Source organism: Cynocephalus volans, chromosome X (assembly GCF_027409185.1).
Source record: "Cynocephalus volans isolate mCynVol1 chromosome X, mCynVol1.pri, whole genome shotgun sequence".
Classification (NCBI taxonomy): domain Eukaryota; kingdom Metazoa; phylum Chordata; class Mammalia; order Dermoptera; family Cynocephalidae; genus Cynocephalus; species Cynocephalus volans.
Genome location: NC_084478.1, coordinates 87462591 through 87486138, shown reverse-complemented (window position 1 = coordinate 87486138; position 23548 = coordinate 87462591). Strand labels below are relative to the sequence as shown.

At 35.0% G+C, this 23548-nt stretch overlaps 1 protein-coding gene across 1 annotated transcript in view; it reads left to right on the top strand.

The window, feature by feature from the left end:
- The window catches only part of LOC134367425 (charged multivesicular body protein 1B2), a 45651-nt gene that overhangs the window by 5351 nt on the left and 16752 nt on the right, over positions 1-23548 (top strand). The window contains exon 2 of the mRNA XM_063084169.1: positions 16209-16306. Within this exon, the coding sequence (XP_062940239.1) occupies positions 16209-16306 (98 nt within the window). The remainder of the gene's footprint in view (positions 1-16208; positions 16307-23548) is intronic.

Here is a 23548-nt window from a genome sequence, read left to right as displayed (position 1 = left end):
TTGAGTAATTAGAAAAATTATTTTTGATGTACAGTATTTCATTTAGCATTGAAGGATGACAGAAGCACCACTGTCAAATATATTCATATATGTCTGTGTAACCTAAGCAACTTGTTCTGTTGAATCTTTTGCAATAAGCCAGTGGGAAAAGATTGCCGATGTGGAAAATAATGACATCAATTCAGCTACTAAATCGAGCTATGAATCAGAGTTGAAATACTGTGCGATAGTTTAGATATTTTAGTTTGCTGTAAATCTCTGGAGTATTTTTCTATTTGTAAAAATAACACTGGTAGAATAATCTTCACTGATGAATCACAAATTTAGTTTGGCAAACTGGTTGCTATTAAGTCAGCCTTTGTTTTTCTTTGCCCACTGAAAAAACAATGGCTGAAATATTTTATTTTTGATGGATTGAAAGTTTAGAAAGACTAAACAGTAATATTTATCAACATGTGTAGAATGATTGATATCTAAGGCCCTAAAAAAGTGTTATGTAATCCCAGGCTATGACACCTTGTGCTTCAGAGATAATGGCCTCCACAGTAGTTCTCTGACTCTGTGCTTTTGCATACTGTTCCTTTGCCTAGTGTACCCTTTTCTCTCCCCTCCCTAACACTTTTCTCCTTTGAGACTCACTTAAAATATCACCTCTTTATGAAAACTGGAGAGATAGGTAGTCCTCCTCTGTGGGTTTATGTGCTTCAAAAAGTTTATGGAATTAAAATACATTAATCTTTCCGTGAACTTTTTGAAGACGATTTGTATATGTTTATACTTAAATTGTACTAAAGCTGTTGGTAATCTTGTCTCTCATCCATATCATAGCATAAGGCTGAGGTCAAGAAATTCATCCTCTTACTAATTTCTGAATTTATACAACTATTTAGGAGACTAGTAAAAATTCACATTCCCGTAATGTGTATCTTGCCTCTTAAATTGAAAAGACCTTGGCTGCTGTGTGTGTATACATGTATGTATATGTGCATGTTCATTTTCTTTATGGGACTGAATTGTTACTCTGACTTTATTAAAACTAATGTAATAATAGGGCTGTAGTTGTCAGAACTGCTAGTAATTATGATTTAATGAAGATTCCTATATTTTACAAACCACTATTGAATTGTATAAAGTACTATTCATAGTTAAAATATTCCTCCTGGCACCTAAAAGTAAATTACTTAAAAACAATTATTTTTTTATTGGTTATGAATATTCATGGCACACAGAGCAAATTGTCACCACTTGTGCCTAGGATGTGATGGCCAGATCCGTGCTGGCAGTATGCCCATTACCACAAATTGTGATGATACCTCCTGTCCCCCACCCAATTATCCCCGACCTCCCTCCTCATCCCCCTTTCCCCACTCCACTTTGTATCCCTAAATATGTTCTCTTCCTCTGAAGACTCAATGCCCCACTGTGGTCTTCCTTTCCTTCCTCCTTTCTCTCTTAGCTCCCACTTATGAGTGAGTACATATGGTATTTATCCCTCTGTGCTTTGCTTATTTCACTCAACATAAGTTTCTCCAAGTTCATCCATGTTGTTTCAAATGGTAGAATTTCAATCTTTTTTATGGCAGAGTAGTATTCCCTGGTGTATATATACCACATTTTCCTTATGCAATCATCCATCGATGAACATTTAGGTTGGTTCCATATCTTGGCTGTTGTGAACAGAGCTGCAATAAACATGGGAGTGCAGGTATCCCTTTGACATGATGATTTCCATTCCTTTGGGCATATACCCAGAAGTGGGATTGCTGCATTGTATCTAAGATCTATCTATAGTTTGAGAAATCTCAGACTGTTTTCCATAGTGGCTGTACTAATTTACAGTCCCACCAACAGTGTAGTTCCCTTCCCTCCACATCCTCTCCAGCATTTGTTATTCTGTCTTTTTAATTATACCAGTCTAACTAGGGTGAGATGATATCTCAGTGTGGTTTTAATTTGCATTTCCCTGATAACTAGTGAGGTTGAGTATTTTTTCATGTACCCATTGACCATTTGTATGTCTTCCTTTGAAAAATGTCTGTTTAGTTCCTTTCTCCAGTTTTTAATTAGGTGATTTGTTTACTGTGTAAGTGCTTGAGTTCCTTGTATATTCTGGATGTTAATCTCTTGTCAGATGCATAGTTAGCAAAAATTTTCTCCCTCCGTGTACGTTGTCATTTCACTCTGTTGATTGTTTCCTTTGCTGTGCGGAAGCTTTTTAATTTGATATAGTGCCATTTGTTTATTTTTTCTTTTGTTGCTTTTGCTTTTGGGCTCTTGTTCATAATGGCTGTACCCAGACCTAGTTCCTGACGTGTTTCACCTATATTTTCCCTTAGTAATTTTTCAGTTTCAGGTCTTATACTTAAGTATACTTAAGTCTTTAATCCATTTTGAGTTGATTTTAGTATATGGTGAGAGGTGCATGTCTAATTCCATTCTTCTGCACATGGATACCCAATTTTCCCAGCACCACTTATTGAATAGGCAGTCTTTTCCCCAATGTATGTGTTTGTTCCCTTTGTCAAATATCAGATAGCTGTAAGCCTGAGGGGTGATTTTGGGGTTCTCTATTCTCCACTGCTCTGAGTGTCTATTTCTATGCCAGTACCATGCCATTTTGGTTCCTATAGCTTTGTAGTATAATTTGAAGTCAGGTAGTGTTATGCCTCCAGCTATATTTTTTTTTTTTTGGTCAGGATTGCTTTGGCTATTCAGGGTCTTTTGTTGTTCCATATGAATGTTGAGATTGTTTTTTCCATTTCTGTGAAGAATGTCATTGGTATTTTGATGGAGATTGCATTGAATCTGTAGATTGCTTTGGGTAGTATAGACATTTCCACAATGTTAATTCCTCCAATCCAAGAGCATGTGATGTCTTTCCCTGTTTTTGTGTTGTCTTTAATTTCTTTCAGTAGTGGTTTGTATTTCTCATTGTAGAGATCTTTCATCTCCTTGGTTAAATTGATTCCTAGGTATTTAATTTTTTGTGTGACTGTTGTAAATGGGCTTACTTTCTTGATTTCTCTGTTAGCTCATTACTGGAGAATGTAAATGCAACTGATTTTTTGGCATTTATTTTGTGTCCTGTAATGGTACTGAAGTTATTAACCAGCAGTAGGAGTTTTTTGATAGTCTTTAGGTTTTTCTGTATATAGTATTATGTCATCTGCAAATAGGGATAGTTTGACTTCATCTTTTCCAATCTGGATGCCCTTTATCTCTTTCTCTTGACTGATTGCTCTGGCTAGTACCTCTGGTACTGTGTTAAATAGAAGTGGTGAAAGTGGGCATTGTTGTCTTCTTTCTGTTCTTAAGGGAAAAGCCTTATTTTTTCCCCTTTCAGAATGATACTGGTGGTGGCTTTCTCATAGATGGCTTTTATTGTGTTGAGATACTTTCCTTCTATACCTAATTTGTTGAGTCTGAAGGGATGTTAAATTTTGTGAAATGCTTTTTCAGCATTTATTGAGATAATCATATGGTTTTTGTCCTTGAGTTTATTGATGTGATGTATCACATTTATTGACTTTCGAATGTTGAACCATCCTTGCATCCCTGGGATGAATCCCACTTGATCATGGTATATAATTTTTTTGATGTGTTGCTGTATTCCGATTGCTTATATTTTGTTGAGGATTTTTGCATCTATATTCATCAGGGATATTGGCCTGTAATTTTCTTTTTTTTGTTGTGTCTTTATCTGGTTTTGTTATCAGAGTTATGTTAGCCTTATAGAATGAGTTTGGGAGAATGGCTTCTATTTCAATTTTTTGGAATAGTTTGAGGGGAATTGGTATTAATTCCTCTTTAAAGGTTTGATAGAATTCAGCTTTAAAGCCATCCGGACCTGGACTTTTCTCTGTTGGAAGATTGCTGATTACTGCTTCAATCTCATTGCTTATAATTGGTCTGTTCAGGTTTTCTATCTCTTCTTGGTTCAGTCTGGGTAGTTTGTATGTGTCCAGAAACTTATCCGTATCTTCCAGGTTTTCATATTTGTTGTCATACAGTTGTTTATAATAGTCTCTAATGGTTCTTCGCATTTCTGTGGTATCAGTTGTAATGTCTCCCTTTTCATTTTTGATTTTTGTCATTTGGGCTTTTTCTCTTCTTTTTGTTAACCTAGCTAATGGTTTGTCTATTTTATTTCTTTTCTCAAAAAATCAATGTTTTGTTTCATTGATCTTTTCCTTCGTTTTTTGGGTCTCTATTTCATTTAGTTCTGCTCTTTAAAATTTAATTTGTAAGTACTATAAAGCTTTAGACTGCTTTACTGAACCCTATATCTGTTTAAGGAGAAAATATTTCTTACACGAATTTAGAAATAGCTTGATTGTTCAAGAAACTAACTTTACATAGGCTCCTTTCCAAAAAGAAACATTAAAAAATTGCCTTATTCCTAATTCTTAAGTGCTTTTATTCTATTTGGTATGTCTTTAAACAAGAACCACTCTTCATATAATGGGTGACTGAGAAAATAACCATACACAGGTATCAGGTTTTGAGTTGCTGTTTGTTTTAATATTCAAATCAGAATTCACACTTCTTTAAATTTTAGAAAGGCGTAATAAGGTACATATGCCATATATTACATTATATCTCTAATGGTGTTTGAGCCAGCACTTCATAATCAAACAGTAATATTTCTATGCTTACAGTGAAGCACGTGAACATCATTGGGATAAATTAAAGTCTATACATAACTTCTTGTTCAGATCAGGTTTTGTCATCAAATTTTTTCTAGTCAGGTCATGTTTTCTTACGAAGTGTTATGTATAACTTTCAATTATCAGAACTGTTCGTATTTTGGAATTGCTGATGAGAGATCTTGGATCTATATTTGATTCGTGTATGTATATCTCTCTGTCTGTGAATATGAGAGCAACTGAAGTGTTTCAGTATTTCAATTTTGCTGTAGAAGGGGATGGTAACTCAATAGTTTCTAAACCTAGATGTGCATGAAGATCACCTGATAAGCTTTTAAAAACTAGATTTCTGAGACCCGTGTCAGATCTACCAAATTGAAAATTCCGGGAAATGGGCACAGAACTCTTAATGTATTTATTGAACTTTTATCTGTAATTGTGATGTTGCTGATTTGTGATGAGGTTTCAAGATCAAGTCAAATGGGAAAAATAAAAATGGACAATGTAAATAAAGTATTTTGCAAAGCTAAATGTATTCAATTTTAAGAGCTATCCTTTATTCTGTGACTCTTTCTATATTTTGGTGTTGATGTATTCTTTTTTAATTACACTGATCCACAAAATAAAGTTGAGGGACCTCTATGACATTGGTTTTCTAACTCAGTGGTTTTATTATGAATGAAATTTTATGTGGAATCCTAATATATAACGCAAACAGCATTTGATTCGTATAAACTTATTTATAAGTTTAAATGTATAACTGAGTCCTCTTGTCCAGCATCAGTGATACTTTTTTTCAAAATAATTCATATACCACTGCAAAAACATTTTTCTAGTATTCATTTATTTAAAAGTATTGAGTACTTCTGTTAAAAACTGCACTAAGATGATGATACGATGATGATGAGGATTCATCCTTATTCGCAGGGTGTTCATAGTCTACTTGAAGGATCAGACACATGACCAAACAGTTACAGTGAAGTATAGAAAAGTACATAATGTGATCTATAAAGTGACATGGGCATGTCAGAGAAAGTAGTTACTGACACTTTCAACTTCAAATGAGTATTTCTACAGAGTACTTAAAGTTTAGGAACAGAATATATGAAGACAGTCTTGGAAAGCAGCTATTTTATTTTAAATTTATATCAAGCACAAACAGGTTCAAGTTATAATATTGCTACACATTTCTAACAGTGTTGTCTGTATACTAGTATATATTTAATATATGTCTTTTGTTTTTTCCTCTTAATTTTCGAACTACCCTTCTTTTTAAAAATAAAGATACCATCTCATGGAATAAGTACTATAAGCTCTTAATTAATCTAACCATTTATTCAAAATGATTTTTTTAATTATTAAACTTTAATCCTTACCCCCCCCCCACAAAAGTACAAAAATGAATAAAATAAACACCAGGTACTTACCACTGGGCTTAAGAAATAAAACCTTGTGAACTCATCTCTCTTCTTCCCCCACCAAAGGTACCACTATACAAAAGTTGATGTTTTTGATTTTTGTGCATTTGTTTATACTTTACCACATACATGTACATTAAGATATAGTTTTATATTACATGTTTTCAAGTTTTATAGGTACAGTATCACACTGCTATTTTCTTTCAATTCATGATGATGCTTGGGATACATTTGTGATGTTATTTTTATATTCATGTCTATGTATTTTTTCCTTATAGAAATATATTGCAATCTACCCATTCTCTTAGTGATAGACATTTAGATTGTTTTTATTTTTTTCTGTCATTACAAGCAATCTACTATGATCATTTTTGTACATATTTCCTATGTAGACTGGGGACAGTTTTTTGGGGTATATACCTAAGAGTGGGATTGCTGGGTTAGAGAATATGTGTACTTTCAGTTTTTTATGTAAACATTTGTATTATCTGAAAATAAGTATTTTGACACTGTAATGGATTTCCACTGTATTCCATATACCTTTTATTTCTTTTTTTTTTATCATGTTTACTAGGACACCAAAAAATGCTTTAATAAAAATAATTAGAGCAGGATAATTTTTTTGCTACTGATTTTAAAAGGAATTCTAACTATTCACTATTAAGAATGATGTTTGCTGTAGATTTTTGGTTGATAATTTTTTCAGGTTAAGGAAGTTTTCTTCCATTCTTAGTTTGCTAAGAGTTTGGTCATGAACCGTTCATCTGAATGTTGATTTGATGAATCCACCAAATGTTGGATTTTATTTAATGATTTTTTCCTTCTGTATTGAGATTATCATTTGTGATTTCTTCTTTAATATTCTAATATGGTTTTTTTTACTTCATTTCCATTGCTAATAACAAAATACCTGTAACTATGTGATTTGTGAGAATATGAAATTTATTGCTTACAGTTTTGGAGGCTGGGAAGTCCACGGTGCAGGGAACACATCTGGTGGTGGCTGTAATGACCCAGGGGTGTCAGATGCCAGAGCAGAGAGAACCTAACTTCCTTATTCACTTTTCTTTTAAAGCTGTCCAAACCATGCCCATGACCACCATTTTTAATCCAATCAGTCACCTCTTCAAGGCCACACCTTTCAATTAGCATAATAGGATTTCCCATCCTTTTGACAGTCACAGTGGGAGCCAAGTTTCTAATATATAAAATTTGGGGGACACAATTCAAGCTTCAATGAATTTGGGGGGGACATTCAGTCCACTACAGTGGTTAAAATACATGGATAGTTTTGATTTAAAACATCCTTGCACTGCCAAAATAAATCCATCATGTTTATGAAGAATCTTTAACACACTGCATGATTGCTAATACTGTGTTCTGTATTTTTGCATCTCTGTTCATACGTGAGCTTGGCCTATAATTGTCCCTTCATATACACTGTCCTTTTCTGGTTTGGGTATCAAAGTTGAGAAGTGTTTATTCTTTTTTCTTTTCTGTGGGAAAGTTTATGTAAAATAGTAATTGCTTTTTTATTAAGAATATTCATGAGATACAAAGCTAATTGTTCCCCCTCCTGCCCATGATGTGAGGGCCAGATTCGTACTGAGGGCATACCCCTTACCAGAAATTACTTTTTTTGGTGTAATGCACCAATAAAACCATATGGGCCTGCTCCTGTTATTTGTTTATGTAGCTGTTAAAATATTTTAAAACATTGAATCAGGCATTTAGAATTATTCAGATTTTTTTATTTCTTTGAGTTTGTTTCAGTAATTGTTCTAGGATTATCTGTTTTGTCTAAGACTTCCAATTATATAGTGTTCATAATTTATTACAGGTTGAGTATCCCTAATCTGAAAAAATTGGAAATCCGAAATGATTCTGGTCCGAAGAATTTTGGAGAAGGCATACTCAACCAGTATTTTAAAACATGTCTTCTGTATCTGCAGTTATTTCTCCTTTTTTATTCCTACACTATTTATGACTTTTTTTTCCCTTGATCAGTAGTCTTGATTGATACTAACAGAGCTATACCTGCTTATTGTAGGATTTTATTTATCTGGTATAACTTTTTCTGTCTTTTCATATCTAACATTTGTATGTCTTTGTGTTTTAAAATCCTGTTTAAAGCACGTAGTGGTAATTTGTTTTACTGTTTTCTTAATCCTGACATTTTGAGAATATTTCTATTCATTTATTGTATGATATCTCTGTGGCCTGTTCTCTCTGTGAATCACTTCTCTTTCGCTGCCTTCTTTTGGATATATTAAGTGGTTCACCCCATTTTTCCCTTCTACTATTTTGCAAGTTACATGCTACTTCTTTAGCAGTACCATTGATATTTCAACATGCATAGTTAAATGTCAAAGCTAATCAGAAACCCTTTTCTTCTGAATAACACAGAGATTTAAAAATATTTAACATCAGTCACTCCATCCTCTTTCTTACATGTTTTCATTGTCTGTTTATGTTACTTCTGCTTTTTTTTTCCTCCAAAATGAGACATTATAATTATCATACATGAGGATGCTTCAAAAGGTTTGTGGAAAAATGGAATTGAAAGATAATGTGAATCTTTCCATGAATGCTTTGAAGACCCCCACATATAGTCAGTATTTCTATGGATTTACTCATGTGTTTATCAGTCTCTATGTTCACCAAGCCTTTCATTATATCAGATCTTAATTATGTTTTTGTGAAATAAATTTGATTTTTACCATTCTCTGATTCTACAAATTCGCCTACTTGCTAAAATTTAGAACCTGAAAAAATCAACACAGTACTTGGGGCACTTTCATGGTCGGCTTTATCTGATTTTCTGTTTTACTGATCTATTCATCTAAACCTGTAGGAATGATGAAATTCCTGGGTTGTGGATGTCTCTCTAACATGGGAATATGTTAAGTTAATGTTTCAGGGTGATGTTTCTAAGAGGATTGTAGTAATATACAATTGAACCCCAAATCCACATGATGACATGGCCATAGTTATAAATTCTTAGGGGAGCCTCTGCTCTTCCTCCAGCTCCCAGCCAAGACTCGTAAGACCAGTTAATCTTGTCATTTCACCTTCCTTTGCCAGCTGATAGGATTTTTTTTTCTACCTACCCTATGCTAATATTGTAGTCTTCAAGGGTCCTAGCTTTATCCGAAAGTTCAGTTCCAACACCATATCATAGGGGGCTTTAGGGGTTTCAGTGTTTGCTTGCTGCTGGATAGTTCCTTTGTTTCTGTCTCCCAGGATTTCCCCTGCTGTTTTGCAAGATAAGCTCTGCATTTAAAAGGAATTCTATTGTAGTTTATCCAGTATTTCAAAGTGTTTTTCTAAATCTTTAGGCTTCCATATTTCTAGAAGTGGTTTGTGTCTTTTTAGGGTGACAGGGAAAAAAGCATTATAGTATGGAATGGACATTTATAGTATATCTCATTAATAATATATTGGTCAATATTTTATACCACAATCACTCTTAACTACTAAATAAGAGTTACTTATACTAGGCATTCAGTATTCAGTCCTATTTGCAGTTTACAGTAAATTTCAGGTTCAGGGAAAGCATAAATCATTTGTTTAAAAAAATAAATATAAAGAATATTTAGGCAGGAACACACACGGCGTTCTTGGCAGGAGCCATGGGCAGCCCCTCACCACCCAGCAGAAGGCAGCAGCACACATTGGGTCCTAGGCAAGAACCATGAGCAGCCTCCCACCACCTGGCAGAAGGCAAGGAGCACACCAAAAATACCACTTGCATATGGGTGATCCACCACAGCAACTGTCAATGTAAGGGCATTCTGCTGCTGCAGTAGCAGCCATAGCCACTGTGCAGGTGTCCCGCTGACCACTCGACTGCATCAACATAAAGAGAATTACCAGCAGAGACCAAAATAAGATGAAGTCTCTCTCCTCAAAGCCCACTCCAGAATAACAGAAAAAGCAACTTCTCTACCAGATGACCAGACATCGATGTAGAGATACTAGAAATACAAAAAAACAAGAAATGTGTCACCACTAAAGGAATACAGTAATTCTCAAATACCAGACCTTACAGAGCAGAAAACCCTTGAAATGACCAAAAAGGAATTCCAAGCAACAATCTTAAGGAAATTCAATGAGACACAAGAAGACTCAGACAACATAATGAAATGAAAAAATCTAGGATATTAAGGAGGAAATTTAAAAATTTACAAAGAGAGTAATACCTTAAGAATGTACCACAACTCATGGAACCGAAAGATTCAATCAACAAAATAACACAACTGAGAGCTTAAGCAGCAGGTTAGAGCAAGCAGAAGAAAGAAATTCTGATCTCGAATATAGTCTTTTTGAAACAAAGAAAAGGAAATAAGAATTTTTTTAAAATGAAGAAAATCTAAGAGAGTATATACCTTAAGCACCCAAACATCTGAATCATGGGTATTCCAGAAGTGAAGGAGAAAGAAAAGGCATTGAAAACCTACTCAGTGATATAATAACAGAAAACTTCCCAGGTAAAAAAGACACTAACCTTCAGAACCAGAAAGCCCCAAAATCCCTAAACAGATTCAATCCAAAAAGATCCTCTCCAAGACACATTATAGTCAAACAGGCAAAATTCAAAGACAAAATCCTAAAGGCAGCAAGAGAAAAGCATCATGTCACCTATGAGGTAGCCTCTACCAGACTAACAGCAGACTTCTCAACAGAAACTGTACAGGCCAGGCCAGAAGAAAATAGGATGATATATTCAAAGTACTAAAAGAAAAAACAAAACTGCTGGCCAAGAGTGCTATTCCAGCAAGGCTATCCTTCAGAAATGAGGGAAAAGTAGTGTATTTTCCAGATAGACAAAAACTGCAGGAGTTCACCACCACACAAGCAGCCCTGCAAGAAATCCTCAAGGGAGTCCTGCATCTGGAATCTGAAAAATGATAATCAGTACCACAAATATACGAGAAAGAACAAAACCCACCAATAGAACAAAAATGCAAACAGAGAAAGAAACTAAATGTTATCACCTCAGAAAACCAACAAACATTAAATGGGGAAAGACAGATTAAAATATATTTAAAACATCCAGATGAAGATAAACTACCAGGAATAAGATAGTACATTTCAATAACAACCCACAAGGTAAATGGATTTATCTCCTCACTCAGAAGACACAGACTGACTAGATTGAAAACATAGACCCAATTATATGTTGCCTTCAACAGACTCACTTCACCTGTAGAGACCAAACAGACTAGTAGTGAAGGGATGGAAAAATATATACCACACAAATGGAAATCAAAAACCATGAAGAGACAAGGCCATTATCTAATGATAAAGGGATCGACCAGCAGGAGGACATAACAATCACAAATATATATGCACCCATCACTGGAGCATCTAGATATATAAAATAAACATTAGGCCTAAATAAAGAGATAGACCCCAATACAAAAATAGTAGAGGACATGAACACCCATCTCTCAACACTTGACAGATCATCTAGGCAACAAATCAATAGAAAAACACAGGATTTAAACTACACTTTAGACCAGAACATCTCATCCATCAACTACAGAATGTACATTGTTCTCATCAGCACAAGGAATATTCTCCAGGAGACACCACATTAGGTCACAAGTCAAGTCTCAACAAATTTTTTAAAAATGAGATAATTTCAAGTGTCTTTTCATACCACAACAGATTAACACTAGAAATAACAAGCAAAACTCTGGAAACTATACAAATACATGAAAATTAAACAACATGCTCCTGAATGACCTATGGGTCCAAGAAGAAATTAAACAGGAAATCAATAAAATTCTTGAAACTAATGAAAATAAAGACACATCATACCAAAACGATTGGATTACTGCAAAAGCAGTATTAAGATGGAAGTTTATTGCAATAAACACATCAGAAGAACAGATTTCATATAAAAAACCTAACACTTCACTTCAAAGAACTAGAAAAACAAGAACAATCCAATCCCCAAATTAGTAGATGGAAAGAAATAATTAAGATCAGAGCAAAACTAAATGAAATAGAGACCAGAAACGTACAGGTCAATATCTCTGATGAACATAGACACAAAAATCATCAACAAATTAGCAATCAGAATACAGCAACACATCAAAAAAATTATACACCATGATCAAGTGGGAATCATCCCAGAGATGCTAAGATAGTTCAGCCTACACAAGTCAATAAATGTGATATGCCACATCAACAAAATCGAGAACAAGAAATATGTGATTATCTCAATAGACACACAAAAAGCATTTCACAAAATTCAACACCCCTTCGTGATAAAGACTCATCAAATTAGGTATAGAAGGAAAATATCTCAACACAGTAAAAGCCATATATTACAAACCCACTGCCAATATCATCCTCAATGGGGAAAAACTGAAAGCTTCACCCTTAAGAACAAGGAGACAAAGATGCCCACTCACCATTCCTATTCAACATAGTATTGGAAGTACATAGCAAGCAGGCAAGAGAAAGAAACAAAGGCCATCTAGATTGGAAGACGAAGTCAAATATTCCCTGTTTGCCAATCACATTATCCTACATTTAGAAAAACGTAAAGACTATGAAAAAAACTCTAAGATGACAAACGGTTTCAGTAAATTTGCTAGGTACAAAGTCAACACACAAAATCAGTAGTGTTTTTATACTCCAATAACGAAATAGCACTGAAAGCAATCAAGAAAGCAAGTCCATTTGCAATAGCCACACACACAAAAAATACCTAGGAATAAATTTAACCAAGGAAATGAAAGATCACTACAATGAGAACTACAAATCACTGCTGAAAGAAATTAAAGAGGACACACAAAGATGGGAAGACATTCCATGCTCTTGGATTGGAAGAATTAACATTGTGAAAATGTCCATACTACCCAAAGCGTTCTGCAGATTCAATCCCCTACAAAATAGGGAACCCAGAAATCAACCCACATAACTTATAGCCAACTGATATTCAACATAGGCAACAGGAGCATACATTGTTGAGAAGACTGCCTCTTTATTAAGTGGTGCTGGGAGAACTGGGCATCCATATGTAGAAGAATGAAACTAGACCTATACCTCCCACCATATACCAAAATCAACTCAAAGTGGATTAAAGACTTGGACCTGAAATTATAAAACTACAGAAAGAAAATGTAGGGAAACACTTCAGGAAATAAGCCTGGGTAAAGAAGACCTCAGAAGCACAGGCAACAGAAGTACAACTAAATGGGATTATGTCAAACTAAAAAGCTTCTGCACAGCAAAAGTAAGTTAGAATGAAAAGACAATCTACAGAATGGGAGAAAATATTTGCAAATATGCATCTGAGAAGGGATTAATATCCAGAATATACAAGAAACTCAGACAACTTAACAGTATAAAAACAAGTAATCCAATTAACAAATGGGCAAAGTAGCTGAATAGGCATTTCTCAAAGGAAGATATACAAATGGCCAACAGACACATGAAAAAATGCTCACCATCACTAAGCATCAGGGAAATGCAAATCAAAATCACATTAAATATGTCATGCCAGTTAGACTGGCCATTATCAAAAAGATTTACAAAAGCTGGTGAGGATGTGGAGAAAATGGAATCCTCCTATACTAGTTGGTGGGACTGTAAAATTGGTGTAGCCATTACGGAAAATGGTATAGAGGTTCCTCAAACAGCTTCAGATAGAACTGCCATAAGATCCAGTAGTCCCGCTGCTGGGAGTATACCCAAAGAAATGGAAATCATCATGTCGAAGCAATACCTGCACTCCCATGTTCATCACAACTCTATTTTGAATAGCCAAGAGTTGGAAGCAATCTAAATGTCTATTGATGGATGACTGGATAAGGAAAATATGGTATAGATACACAATGGAATACTATTCTGCCATAAAAAGAAATGAAATTCTGCATTCACAGCAACATGGATGAACTTAGAGAAAATTATGTTAGGCAAACTAAGCTAGGTACAGGAAGAGAAATATCCTGTGTCCTCACTCATAAGTGGGAGCTGGAAAAAAAAGAAAGATACAACAATCACAATAATTCCTTGAACTTTCAAAGTTAGAGAATAGAACTGAAGCCTGCCAGTGATGGGAAAAGGGTGGGACAGTAGGGGTTAGAGAGAAAGTGGTAAAGTGCCATAAAATAAGTTTATGTTGTATAATGATAAAATTAAAAAAATAAAACTGAGTAAAAAAAAAAATCGCCTCATAATTCAGCTTTTATGTGTAGTGACTTTTTCTACAGACAGCAATTCTATTTGGAAGATGATTTAGGAAATGAAAAATTCATTCCTTTTTCTTTCTTTTCATGTATATATAAGTGATTGATTTTTAACTGAGTTTGATTTCCCCTCCCTAATCCCAAGTGACATTTGGCAGTGTCTGGAGATGTTTTTGGATGTTACAAGGGAGAAGTGGGTGCTATTGACATCTAGTGGGCAAAGGACAGGGATACTGCTAAATTCGTAGGATTCATAGACAGCCCCCACAACAAAGAATTATCTGGCCCAAAATATCAGTGCTGCTGCGGTTGGGAAATCCTACCAAACCTTGTATATAAAAGGAGCTATAACTTCCTTAGTCACCTACCTGAAATTGTTAAATCTTACAAATGAAAAGTACAACTTACATTAAAATGACCCAGAAATTCATACACATGACTCATTTTCTTAACAATTCTAGGTATATCTAGAATTTATACTCTGAAAACTGCTCAGAGTAGCAATTCATCCCTGTCATTATCCATAAATAGTTTTAAATTAGAACCATTAAGCCATTGAGAGATGAACAAGATAGCTTAATTTATGATTTAGCTTTGGTAAATGAAACATTGTTTTCTCATAGTGATATAATCAGTTCAAAAAACAGCCCTTTAAACTATATTGTGTATGTGCACCTTTTAAACAATGAACCCTCCATTTTTTCTAGATGTCCTGAAGAAATTCAGAACCAAGGTTAAAAAAGTAAAATTTATCTTTTTCTAAAGGTCAAATATGTCAAACCTTCCTTTCTAGTGAGTTAATCATGACATAAACCAGTTGGTTTTTAAATAATTCACATTGATTTGTCATATTAATGTACATGTACTTTATATTTTTGTGTCATCAAAGATTTATGATATTGCTCATTGGGGTTTTTTGAAGGGAGTAATTTTCTTCCCATTATACTTTTTTTCCTTTTTAAATGATTGTTTTCTCCCTTTTAATCTCAAGTTTTAATCATAAAATAATTTTAGATTTAAAAGTTGCAAAAATAGAGTTCTTGTATACTCTTTACTAAGCTCCTAATGTGTCTTACATAACTATAGTATAATTATCAAAAGGAAATCAACATCACTACAATATTGACTAAACTACAGATCTTATTTGTATTTCACCAGTATTTCTACTAACGTGTTTTTTCTGTTCTAGGATACAAATCAGGATCCCACATTGTGGTTAGCTGTTGTGTCTCCTTAGTCTCCTCAGTCTGTGACAGTTACTCAGTCTTTCCTTGTTGTTCTTGAATTTGACAATTTTTTTAAAAATTTTATTTATTTATTTATTTTTGTCTTTTTTTGTGACCAGTAAGGGGATCGCAACCCTTGGCTTGCTGTCTCCCGCACCGCGCTCAGCCAGTGAGTGCACCAGCCAGCCCTATATAGGATCTGAACCCGCGGCGGGAGCGCTACTGCGCTCCGAAGCGCCACACTCTCCCGAGTGTACCACAGGGTCGGCCCTGAATTTGACAATTTTAAAGAGTCAGCTATATCACATGTCTCAGTTTAGGATTGTCTGATGTTTTTTCTTGAGTAGATTGAAGTTATGTTTTTGGCAACACCACCATAGAAGTGATGCTGTACTGTTTTCAGTTTGTCGTTTCAGAAGGTAAAAGGATGTTGAAGTGTCTTATTACTGGTGATGTTAACCTTGCTTAAGGTGGTGTCTACAAAATTTTTTCACTGTGAAGTTATTTTTCCCATTATAATATCTTCTAATTTGAATTTCTAATAGAAAATAAGCGTAGAAGAGATAAACTGTTCTGTTTCTTCAAATCTTTATGACTAGTTGGTTTTAATAGCATAATCTTATCTGATTAATTTTATAATTTTAACATCTTTTTTACTGGTAGTTATGTTGGGAAAATGACATTTTGAATAGCCTTAACCTGTATTTTCAGAACATTTATTCAACTTGAAGTTTGCTGCAAAAGAACTTAATAGGAATGCCAAGAGATGTGATAAAGAAGAAAAGGCTGAAAAGGACAAGATTAAAAAGGTAAGCCACTTTTAATGTTTAGTTTTTTTTTTCACTCACGAAATGAGCATAATTAATCATGGAAGAATGGTTAGTTGTATACAGTTCATTTTACACTGAAGAAAGATTAACTGGCTGTAGCATTCTAAACAAAGTATCCCTTTATTATCCTACATTGTTGATAATGCCTGTGTTTAAATGTTTATTACCATTTATATGTACAAGTATGGCCCACAAGATGGAGTGTAACTATTGTGTTACTTAAATCTAAATACTGTCCTTTGGTTTACTGTTAAAATCACTCTTACTGAGAAGTATAAAGCCCATATGTAAGAACATTTAACATTTTTTTGGCTGATTATAATTTCTACAGTTTTCAGCATTTTATATTTAACCATTGCATAGCATTAATGTATATTGTGATTAGTATATTTGCTAGGAGGATTCACATGACTCAGTATATAGTTGCACTCACAGCTATGATTTATTTCAGTAAAAGGATACAAAGCAGAATAAACAAAGGGAAAAGGTGAATGGGGTGAAGTCTGGAGGATCTAGGCTCAAGATGTCAAGAGTGATCTCCCAGTGGTGTCACAGAGGACAAGCTTCATTCCTCCAGCTAGTTATGACAGCACATGTGAAATGTCTACTGGTGAAGTTCTCCTGGGCCTAGGAATCCAAGGTTTATGTCATTAGTTAGTCACATAGGCACTTTCTGCCTAGCACATACCAAAATCCCAGATCTCCAGAAGTAAATCAGGTGTTTGGTATAAATCACCATTGTTTGTACAGTTTAGGCACAGTAAGCCACTCTTCCCAGTGATGGGCACATTTCCCAAGTCCAAGTTCCTAGATGCCAGCCAAGTGCCAAAATTATAAGTAGGCCTTTCTAAGGATGGTAGTCTTAGGCCTGCTGTGTTAATTCTTTTCTGCTCATGTGCATTTATAGATCTGTTTTTAATATTGTATTACCTTTTATATTTAGATAGGGATAATAGCATATATCAGTTCTTATATTGAGTCACTGGGTATTTTGTCTATACTCTTGAGAAAAGTTTACAAGAAGAAAACTTTTAGGAAAGAAGATGGAAGTATTTAGGCTGAGTTAGGAGAAAAAATAAGCTTGAAATTGATGTGTTAGGATTACTCTTCTCTAAAAACATGCTCAACTACTGCAAGGAAAGAAAAACCTCTAAAAGACGTTTATACTTTAATTTTTCTAATGTTTTGGTATACTGAGGAGTTTAAAATTAATCAAAAAATCATTTTTGAGGTACCAAATCTTAGGAAAGCACAGTAGTATTAAAACGTGCAAGTTATTCTACCATATACAATCCCAATTAACATTCTTTTATTCAAGCAGTTGACTGACAGGGAACAGTGCTTCATGAGCATGTCTAGTGCATCGTGATTCTACTCTTCCTGCTATATATTTCTTCACAATTTACTTTTTATTTTCCTCCACTGTCTACTTCCCCCAAGTTTTATACTCTTTATCCTTCTTTATTTTCCCAATATGTTCCAACCCGTCTTACAGTAACCTTTTCTCATTACTATTAAAACGTTTTAAAAGCATCTTCCATTGAAGTGAACTCTCAAAGGGTTTGATTTTGAAGTGTGCGAATCCATATACCAAAATATGTTTCATATAAATTGAAAATAGAAACCCTTAAAAATAAAACCATATATATACAAGAAGTGAAAATGAGGGGCAGGAATTTTTATAATTTTGTAGTGGGGGCTGCAAAACAGAAAACACAGAAGCCAAAAAAGGAAGACTGATAAATTTGACTATATAGAAAAAAATTTTTGTATGTCTAAGAATTCCATTAAAAAGTCAAAAGAAAAAGAAAATACCTAGGAAAGAATCTTTGCATCTTTGCACAAATACAATAGCATATCTGTTTAATATATAAAAAAGCTCTTAAACCAATTAAGAAAAAAGCTAATAGTTTATTAAAAATTAGGCAAAGCATATCAAGTATTTCACAGGAAAGTCTTTTAAATACTGTTACACTTTCCTCTGTGTAACTGAGATGGAGAAAAGAGAAAGAATTCACTCAAAGTACCATCAGTGAGGCCTGGAGGGACTGCAACCCATCAGGGGAGCAGCCCCGATCCAAAATCAGCTTTCCTTTTTATTGACAAGGAAGTTTCACAAGGAAAATCAGTTGATTCAATCATCAAAGAACAAGGGCAATGTTACAAAAGTATAGCTTACCATGGAAACTAGTAACATCAGTAAAATAAAGTGACATTCCAAGGTACAATTAGTAAAAAGCTAAGTTGGTCAAATTGGCTCATTATCTAAAGTATGACCTCTCCTAAATACACTTATTTCTAAAGTTTCCCCCAACAGACAGCTTGCTCCTAGAGACTTTATAGCCTAGGGAAAATTTCCTGTCCTTTGCAAGGTCAATATTTGAAACTGCAAGGCTTTGGAAAACCAAGCCCTGTGAAGTACATATGCTTTTATGCATATTCCACAAAACGCAAAAAGGGATCAGCGTCACAATTTTTAAATGCTTTATTTTTAAAATATAAATTATGATAGATTTATAAAGCTGAAAAAGTTTGATAATGTGCTTTGTTATCAAGGACATGGGGGAATAGCCACTAATAAAAATTAGTATGATGGGACTTCAGAAAGTTCATGGAAAATGGAATTAAAAGATAAAAATTATAAACTTTATTTTCCTCATAAGCTATACCAAGTTCAAGACACTTCTGTAAGCTATTATACCAGCTACTTAGTCCATCCCTAAAGAACTGAGGGTCCTGGGAATTTAACCATGTCAATGCAGTCTTCACATTATCAACTGAAGAAAACAAGTTGCCATTTAAAAATTTTTTAAGACTAGGAAACAAAAAGAAGTCAAAAGGAGTTGAATCAGGACTGTAAGGTGGATGCCGAATTATTTCCCATCAAATCTCTCACAAAATTGCCCTTGTTTGAGAGGAATGAGCAGGAGCATTTGTTGTGGTATAGGACTCTCTGGTGAAGCTTTCCCAGTCATTTTTCTGCTAAAGCTTTGGCCAGCCTTCTCCAAACCTTCTCATAATAAGCAGATGTTATTGTTCTTTGGCCCTCCAGAAAGTCTGGACCACTTCCATCTCTTGGTAGCCATGGCTTGCTTTGATTGTGCTTTGTCTTCAGGATCATACTAGTAAAGTCAAGTTTCATCTCTTGCTACAATTCATTGAAGAAATGCTTTAGGATCTTGGTTCCACTTATTTAGAATTTCCATTAAAAGCTCTGCTATTGTCTGCAGTTGACCTGAGCACAACAGTTTTGGCACCCATCAAGCAGAAAGTTTACTCTACTGTAATTATTCAGTCAAAATTTTGTAAGCAAAGCAGTTGAAATGTCTTTGGTGTTGGCTATTGTTTCTGCTGCTAATTGTCAGTCCTCTCTAATTGGGGCACCAACAGGATTAAGTTTTTCCTTGAAACTTGATGTAAATCTTCTGCTGTCCCTTCTTAAAATGATATATCCATTTGTAAACTGCTGATTTCTTTGGAGCATTGTACCCTTCATCTTTTTATGAAGCATCAGTTATTTCATCATTCTTCCACCCAAGCTTCACCATCAATTTGGTGTTTGCTCTTGCTTCAATTAGCAGAATTCATGGTGCTCTGATGGGGCTCTTTTCAAACTGATGTCTTATCCTTCTTAGTGCCTCAAACTAAATCCTGTTCAGACATATTATAACAAGTTAGTACAAGTTTATTTGGGTGCAAAAAATTTTGAAATTCATGCATTGTTTTTTCATAATACGCATTTTCCACAAACTTTTTGAAGACCCCTTGAGAAGTATTAAAAAGAAAGTATGAAATTATCATTTAAGCGAGTGGAATAAGTTAATTAGGAAAATATATTAATCCATCAACAAGTCATCTGGATGCTCTTAAATCCCTTTTAAATCAGATAACTTGGCAAGATGTAAGCAACATTAAAACACTCTGACCCAACAATTTTACTTCTAGGAATTCATCTTAAGGACATGATCAAAGATCACCCTAAAGATTTATACATAAGAATGTTCACTACAGTGGTATTTAAAATAGGGGGAAAAATAGTTAGCTATCACTTTGATGCCCAATAATAGAGGACTGATTAGGTAATTATAATATATCCATATCACAGAATACTGTTTTATTAATCTAAAAAATAATGTTTCAGAAAAATAGCTAATGACATGGGGGAAATGCTCACAACATAAATAACAGCAACCTATTAACACTTACTGAATGCCTGTTATGTACCAGGCACTGGGAATACAATGAGTAAGACAGATCCCAACTGGTGGAAGGAAACAATCACAAAAAATAAACAAGGCAACTACATTAGACAGCAGTAAGTGCTTTAATGAAAATAAAACAGGGCAATCTAATAGGGCAGTAGAATGGATGGACTACTTTAGGCTGGGTAGTTAGGAAAGATCACTTGAGGGAAATGACATTTAAGTTGAAAAATGAATGTCCAGAAGGAAACAGCCCTGCAAAGATCTGGGGGAAAAGTTTGTTCAGCCAGAGGAAACAGCTAATGCAAAGTCTTCAAGACAAGATTAAGCTGGATGTATTCTAGAAAAAGTGTAAAGTCCATTGTTTGCTGGAACAGAGTGATTAAGGGGGGTAGTAAGAGATGAGGTTGGACATGCAGGCAGGGCCAGATAGTATAAAGTGTTATATATAGGGCATGGTAAGTATTCTGGATTTTGTGATGGGAAGCCACTATAGGGCTCTAAGTGGGAAATGACATGATCATAATCTACTGTAAAAATGATCACTCTGGATATTGGGGAAAGAATAGGCCATAGTGGGCAAAGGTAGATGTAGCTGAGAGGTTAGGGCAGTAGGGCAGGAAAGAAATGATGTGGTTTGGCTTAGGGTATTGGCAGTGGAGATGGTGAGACCTAGTAAGGTTCAGGATATATTTTGAAGGTAGACTTGTTGTGGACTACATGCGGGGTAAAAGTAAGTAATTATGACTTCCAGGCTTCTAGCTTGAACAAATGGGTACAGAGTTGCTATTTACTAAAATGGAAAATATTGGAGAAGTAGATAATGATTATGTTTTAGTATGTATACGGGGTGGAAATCAAGCATTCTAGTTTTGGAAAATATTAGGTTTGAGATGTCTGTTAAATACCCAGATAGAAATGACAGAATGAGAGCCAGATATGTGAGTTTGGAGCATAAGAAAGACATAAGGGCTACTAGGATATCCATCATTCTGTTCTTTCCTCTCATTTACACTTCAACTTGCCGTAACCTGGATTTTGCCTCTTCTACTCTACTGAAATTGCTCTTGATAAGGTCATCACTGTCATTCTACTGACCATATCCAGATAATTTTTAATCTTCTTACCTGCTATATATATCTTGAAAAATTCAATTTTATTTATATTTTGCCCTGCCAGCCATTCTATCCTTGAATCTCTCTTCTCCCTAGACTTCTAATATAACTCTTTCACTCCTAGTTTTCCTCCTTCCTACTTCTCCGGTTGTTCTTTTTTGATCTTCGCTGGTTCCTTTTTCTCCACCTCCCTTCTCCCATACCATTAAATGTTGATACAAAGTTACTTCAGAAAGTTTGTGGAAAAATAGAATGAAAAGATAATATGAATCTTTCCATGAACTCTTTGAAGACCTTTTGTATTTCCCAGACAGGTTTCTTCAACCTGGTGTGGCCCTCACTCCTTACCCACATCTCTGATAAATCCTATCCATGCTCATGGTTAAAACTACTCACTCAGAACTCTGCAGACCAAATCTATTACCTGAGCTCCAGAATGAAAGATCAATTTCCTATTAGATGACTACATTGGGATAGGAACCTCACACTTAGCATATCAAAAGCTCAAAAATTTCCCCCAACAATGTGATCACTTTCTGGTATTTTTCCAATTCAGGGAAAGGTACTACCATCTATCCAATCAGCTGTCCAACCTAAAGATCAGAGAGTCATCCCTGAAGACTCCTTTTTGCCTTCAGCATTCTGTCACCCAATCCAGATTCTACCACTTCAACAGCTTTTAAATTCATCACTTTATTTCCACTGCTACCAGTACTGCCCTAATAGAGACAACTTGTTTTTCGCCTTGACTATTACAAACCTTTTTGCCAGAAGACCTGTCTTTAGTTTCAGAGTCCAACCCAGGGTATGCACACTTTTTCTGTAAAGGGCCAGACAATAAATATTTTAGACTTTGCAGGCCACATGGTCTCTGTAACAACTACTCAACTCTGCTGTTATAGCACAAATGAAGCTACAGATATTATGTAAATTAATGAGTATGGCATGTTCCAATAAAACTTTATTTACAAAACAAGTTCAAGCCAGATCTGACCTGCAGGCTGTAGTTTGCCAATTTGTACTATAACTTGTTCTTGCCAAAATGTCTAACACAAGTATTTTCTCCATGTTACTTCCCTGATCTTTTATTTTCACTGGTTTTCCATCATCCTTAAGTTGAAATAAAAACTCTTCTCTTCACATACAAGGTCTTTCATAACTTGCCTTCTTCTTTAGTCAGTCTCCCTATAGTACTGAACAACTTGTAGTTCCCCAACATGCTGTGCTCTCACACTTCTGTGTCTTTGCTGTTCCCTCTGCCTTATTTCCTCATGGGCTAATTGAAGTTCAACACAAATTAAGTTTTGATGAAGGGGAGGATAACGATGAATTTCATTGTGGACTTGTTAAGCAAACTGACATTTCCACAATAGATTTTCCCAGCATGTAGTTGGATATTCAAGTGTGAAGTACAAGAGAGACAACAGATTTGGGAGTCATCAGTACACAATAATTGAGCCAGGAGAGTAGATAGAAGAATGTAAAAGGTAAGAAGAGAGGCAGGACAAAGAAGCTCGAGGAATAAAAATCTTTATGAAGCAAACAGAGGAAGAAAAACCTATGAAGGAGACTATATGAAAACTAGGGGGATGCCCAGGGCCAAAGGACAGGATTTTTATGACTGAAGAAACCTGAAAACATATGTATTGCTGAAGGGAGGAAGCCAGTAAAGATGGGGAGGTGGAAGACACACAACAGCACAAGAGTCAGGAAACAAAAGCCTAGAGGAAGAAGTAGGTGATGAGGTCAAGAGCCCAGATGGAGGGAGGAAGGACAGGTTTCCTACCAAAACAAGAGGGGGGAAAGCAAACATAGGTGTAATGATGTAGTTTAGTTGGGGATATACAGTGGGAGGTGGGCAGGTCTTAGAGTAGAAGGACCAGTAGAAAGCTGAGATACTTCTG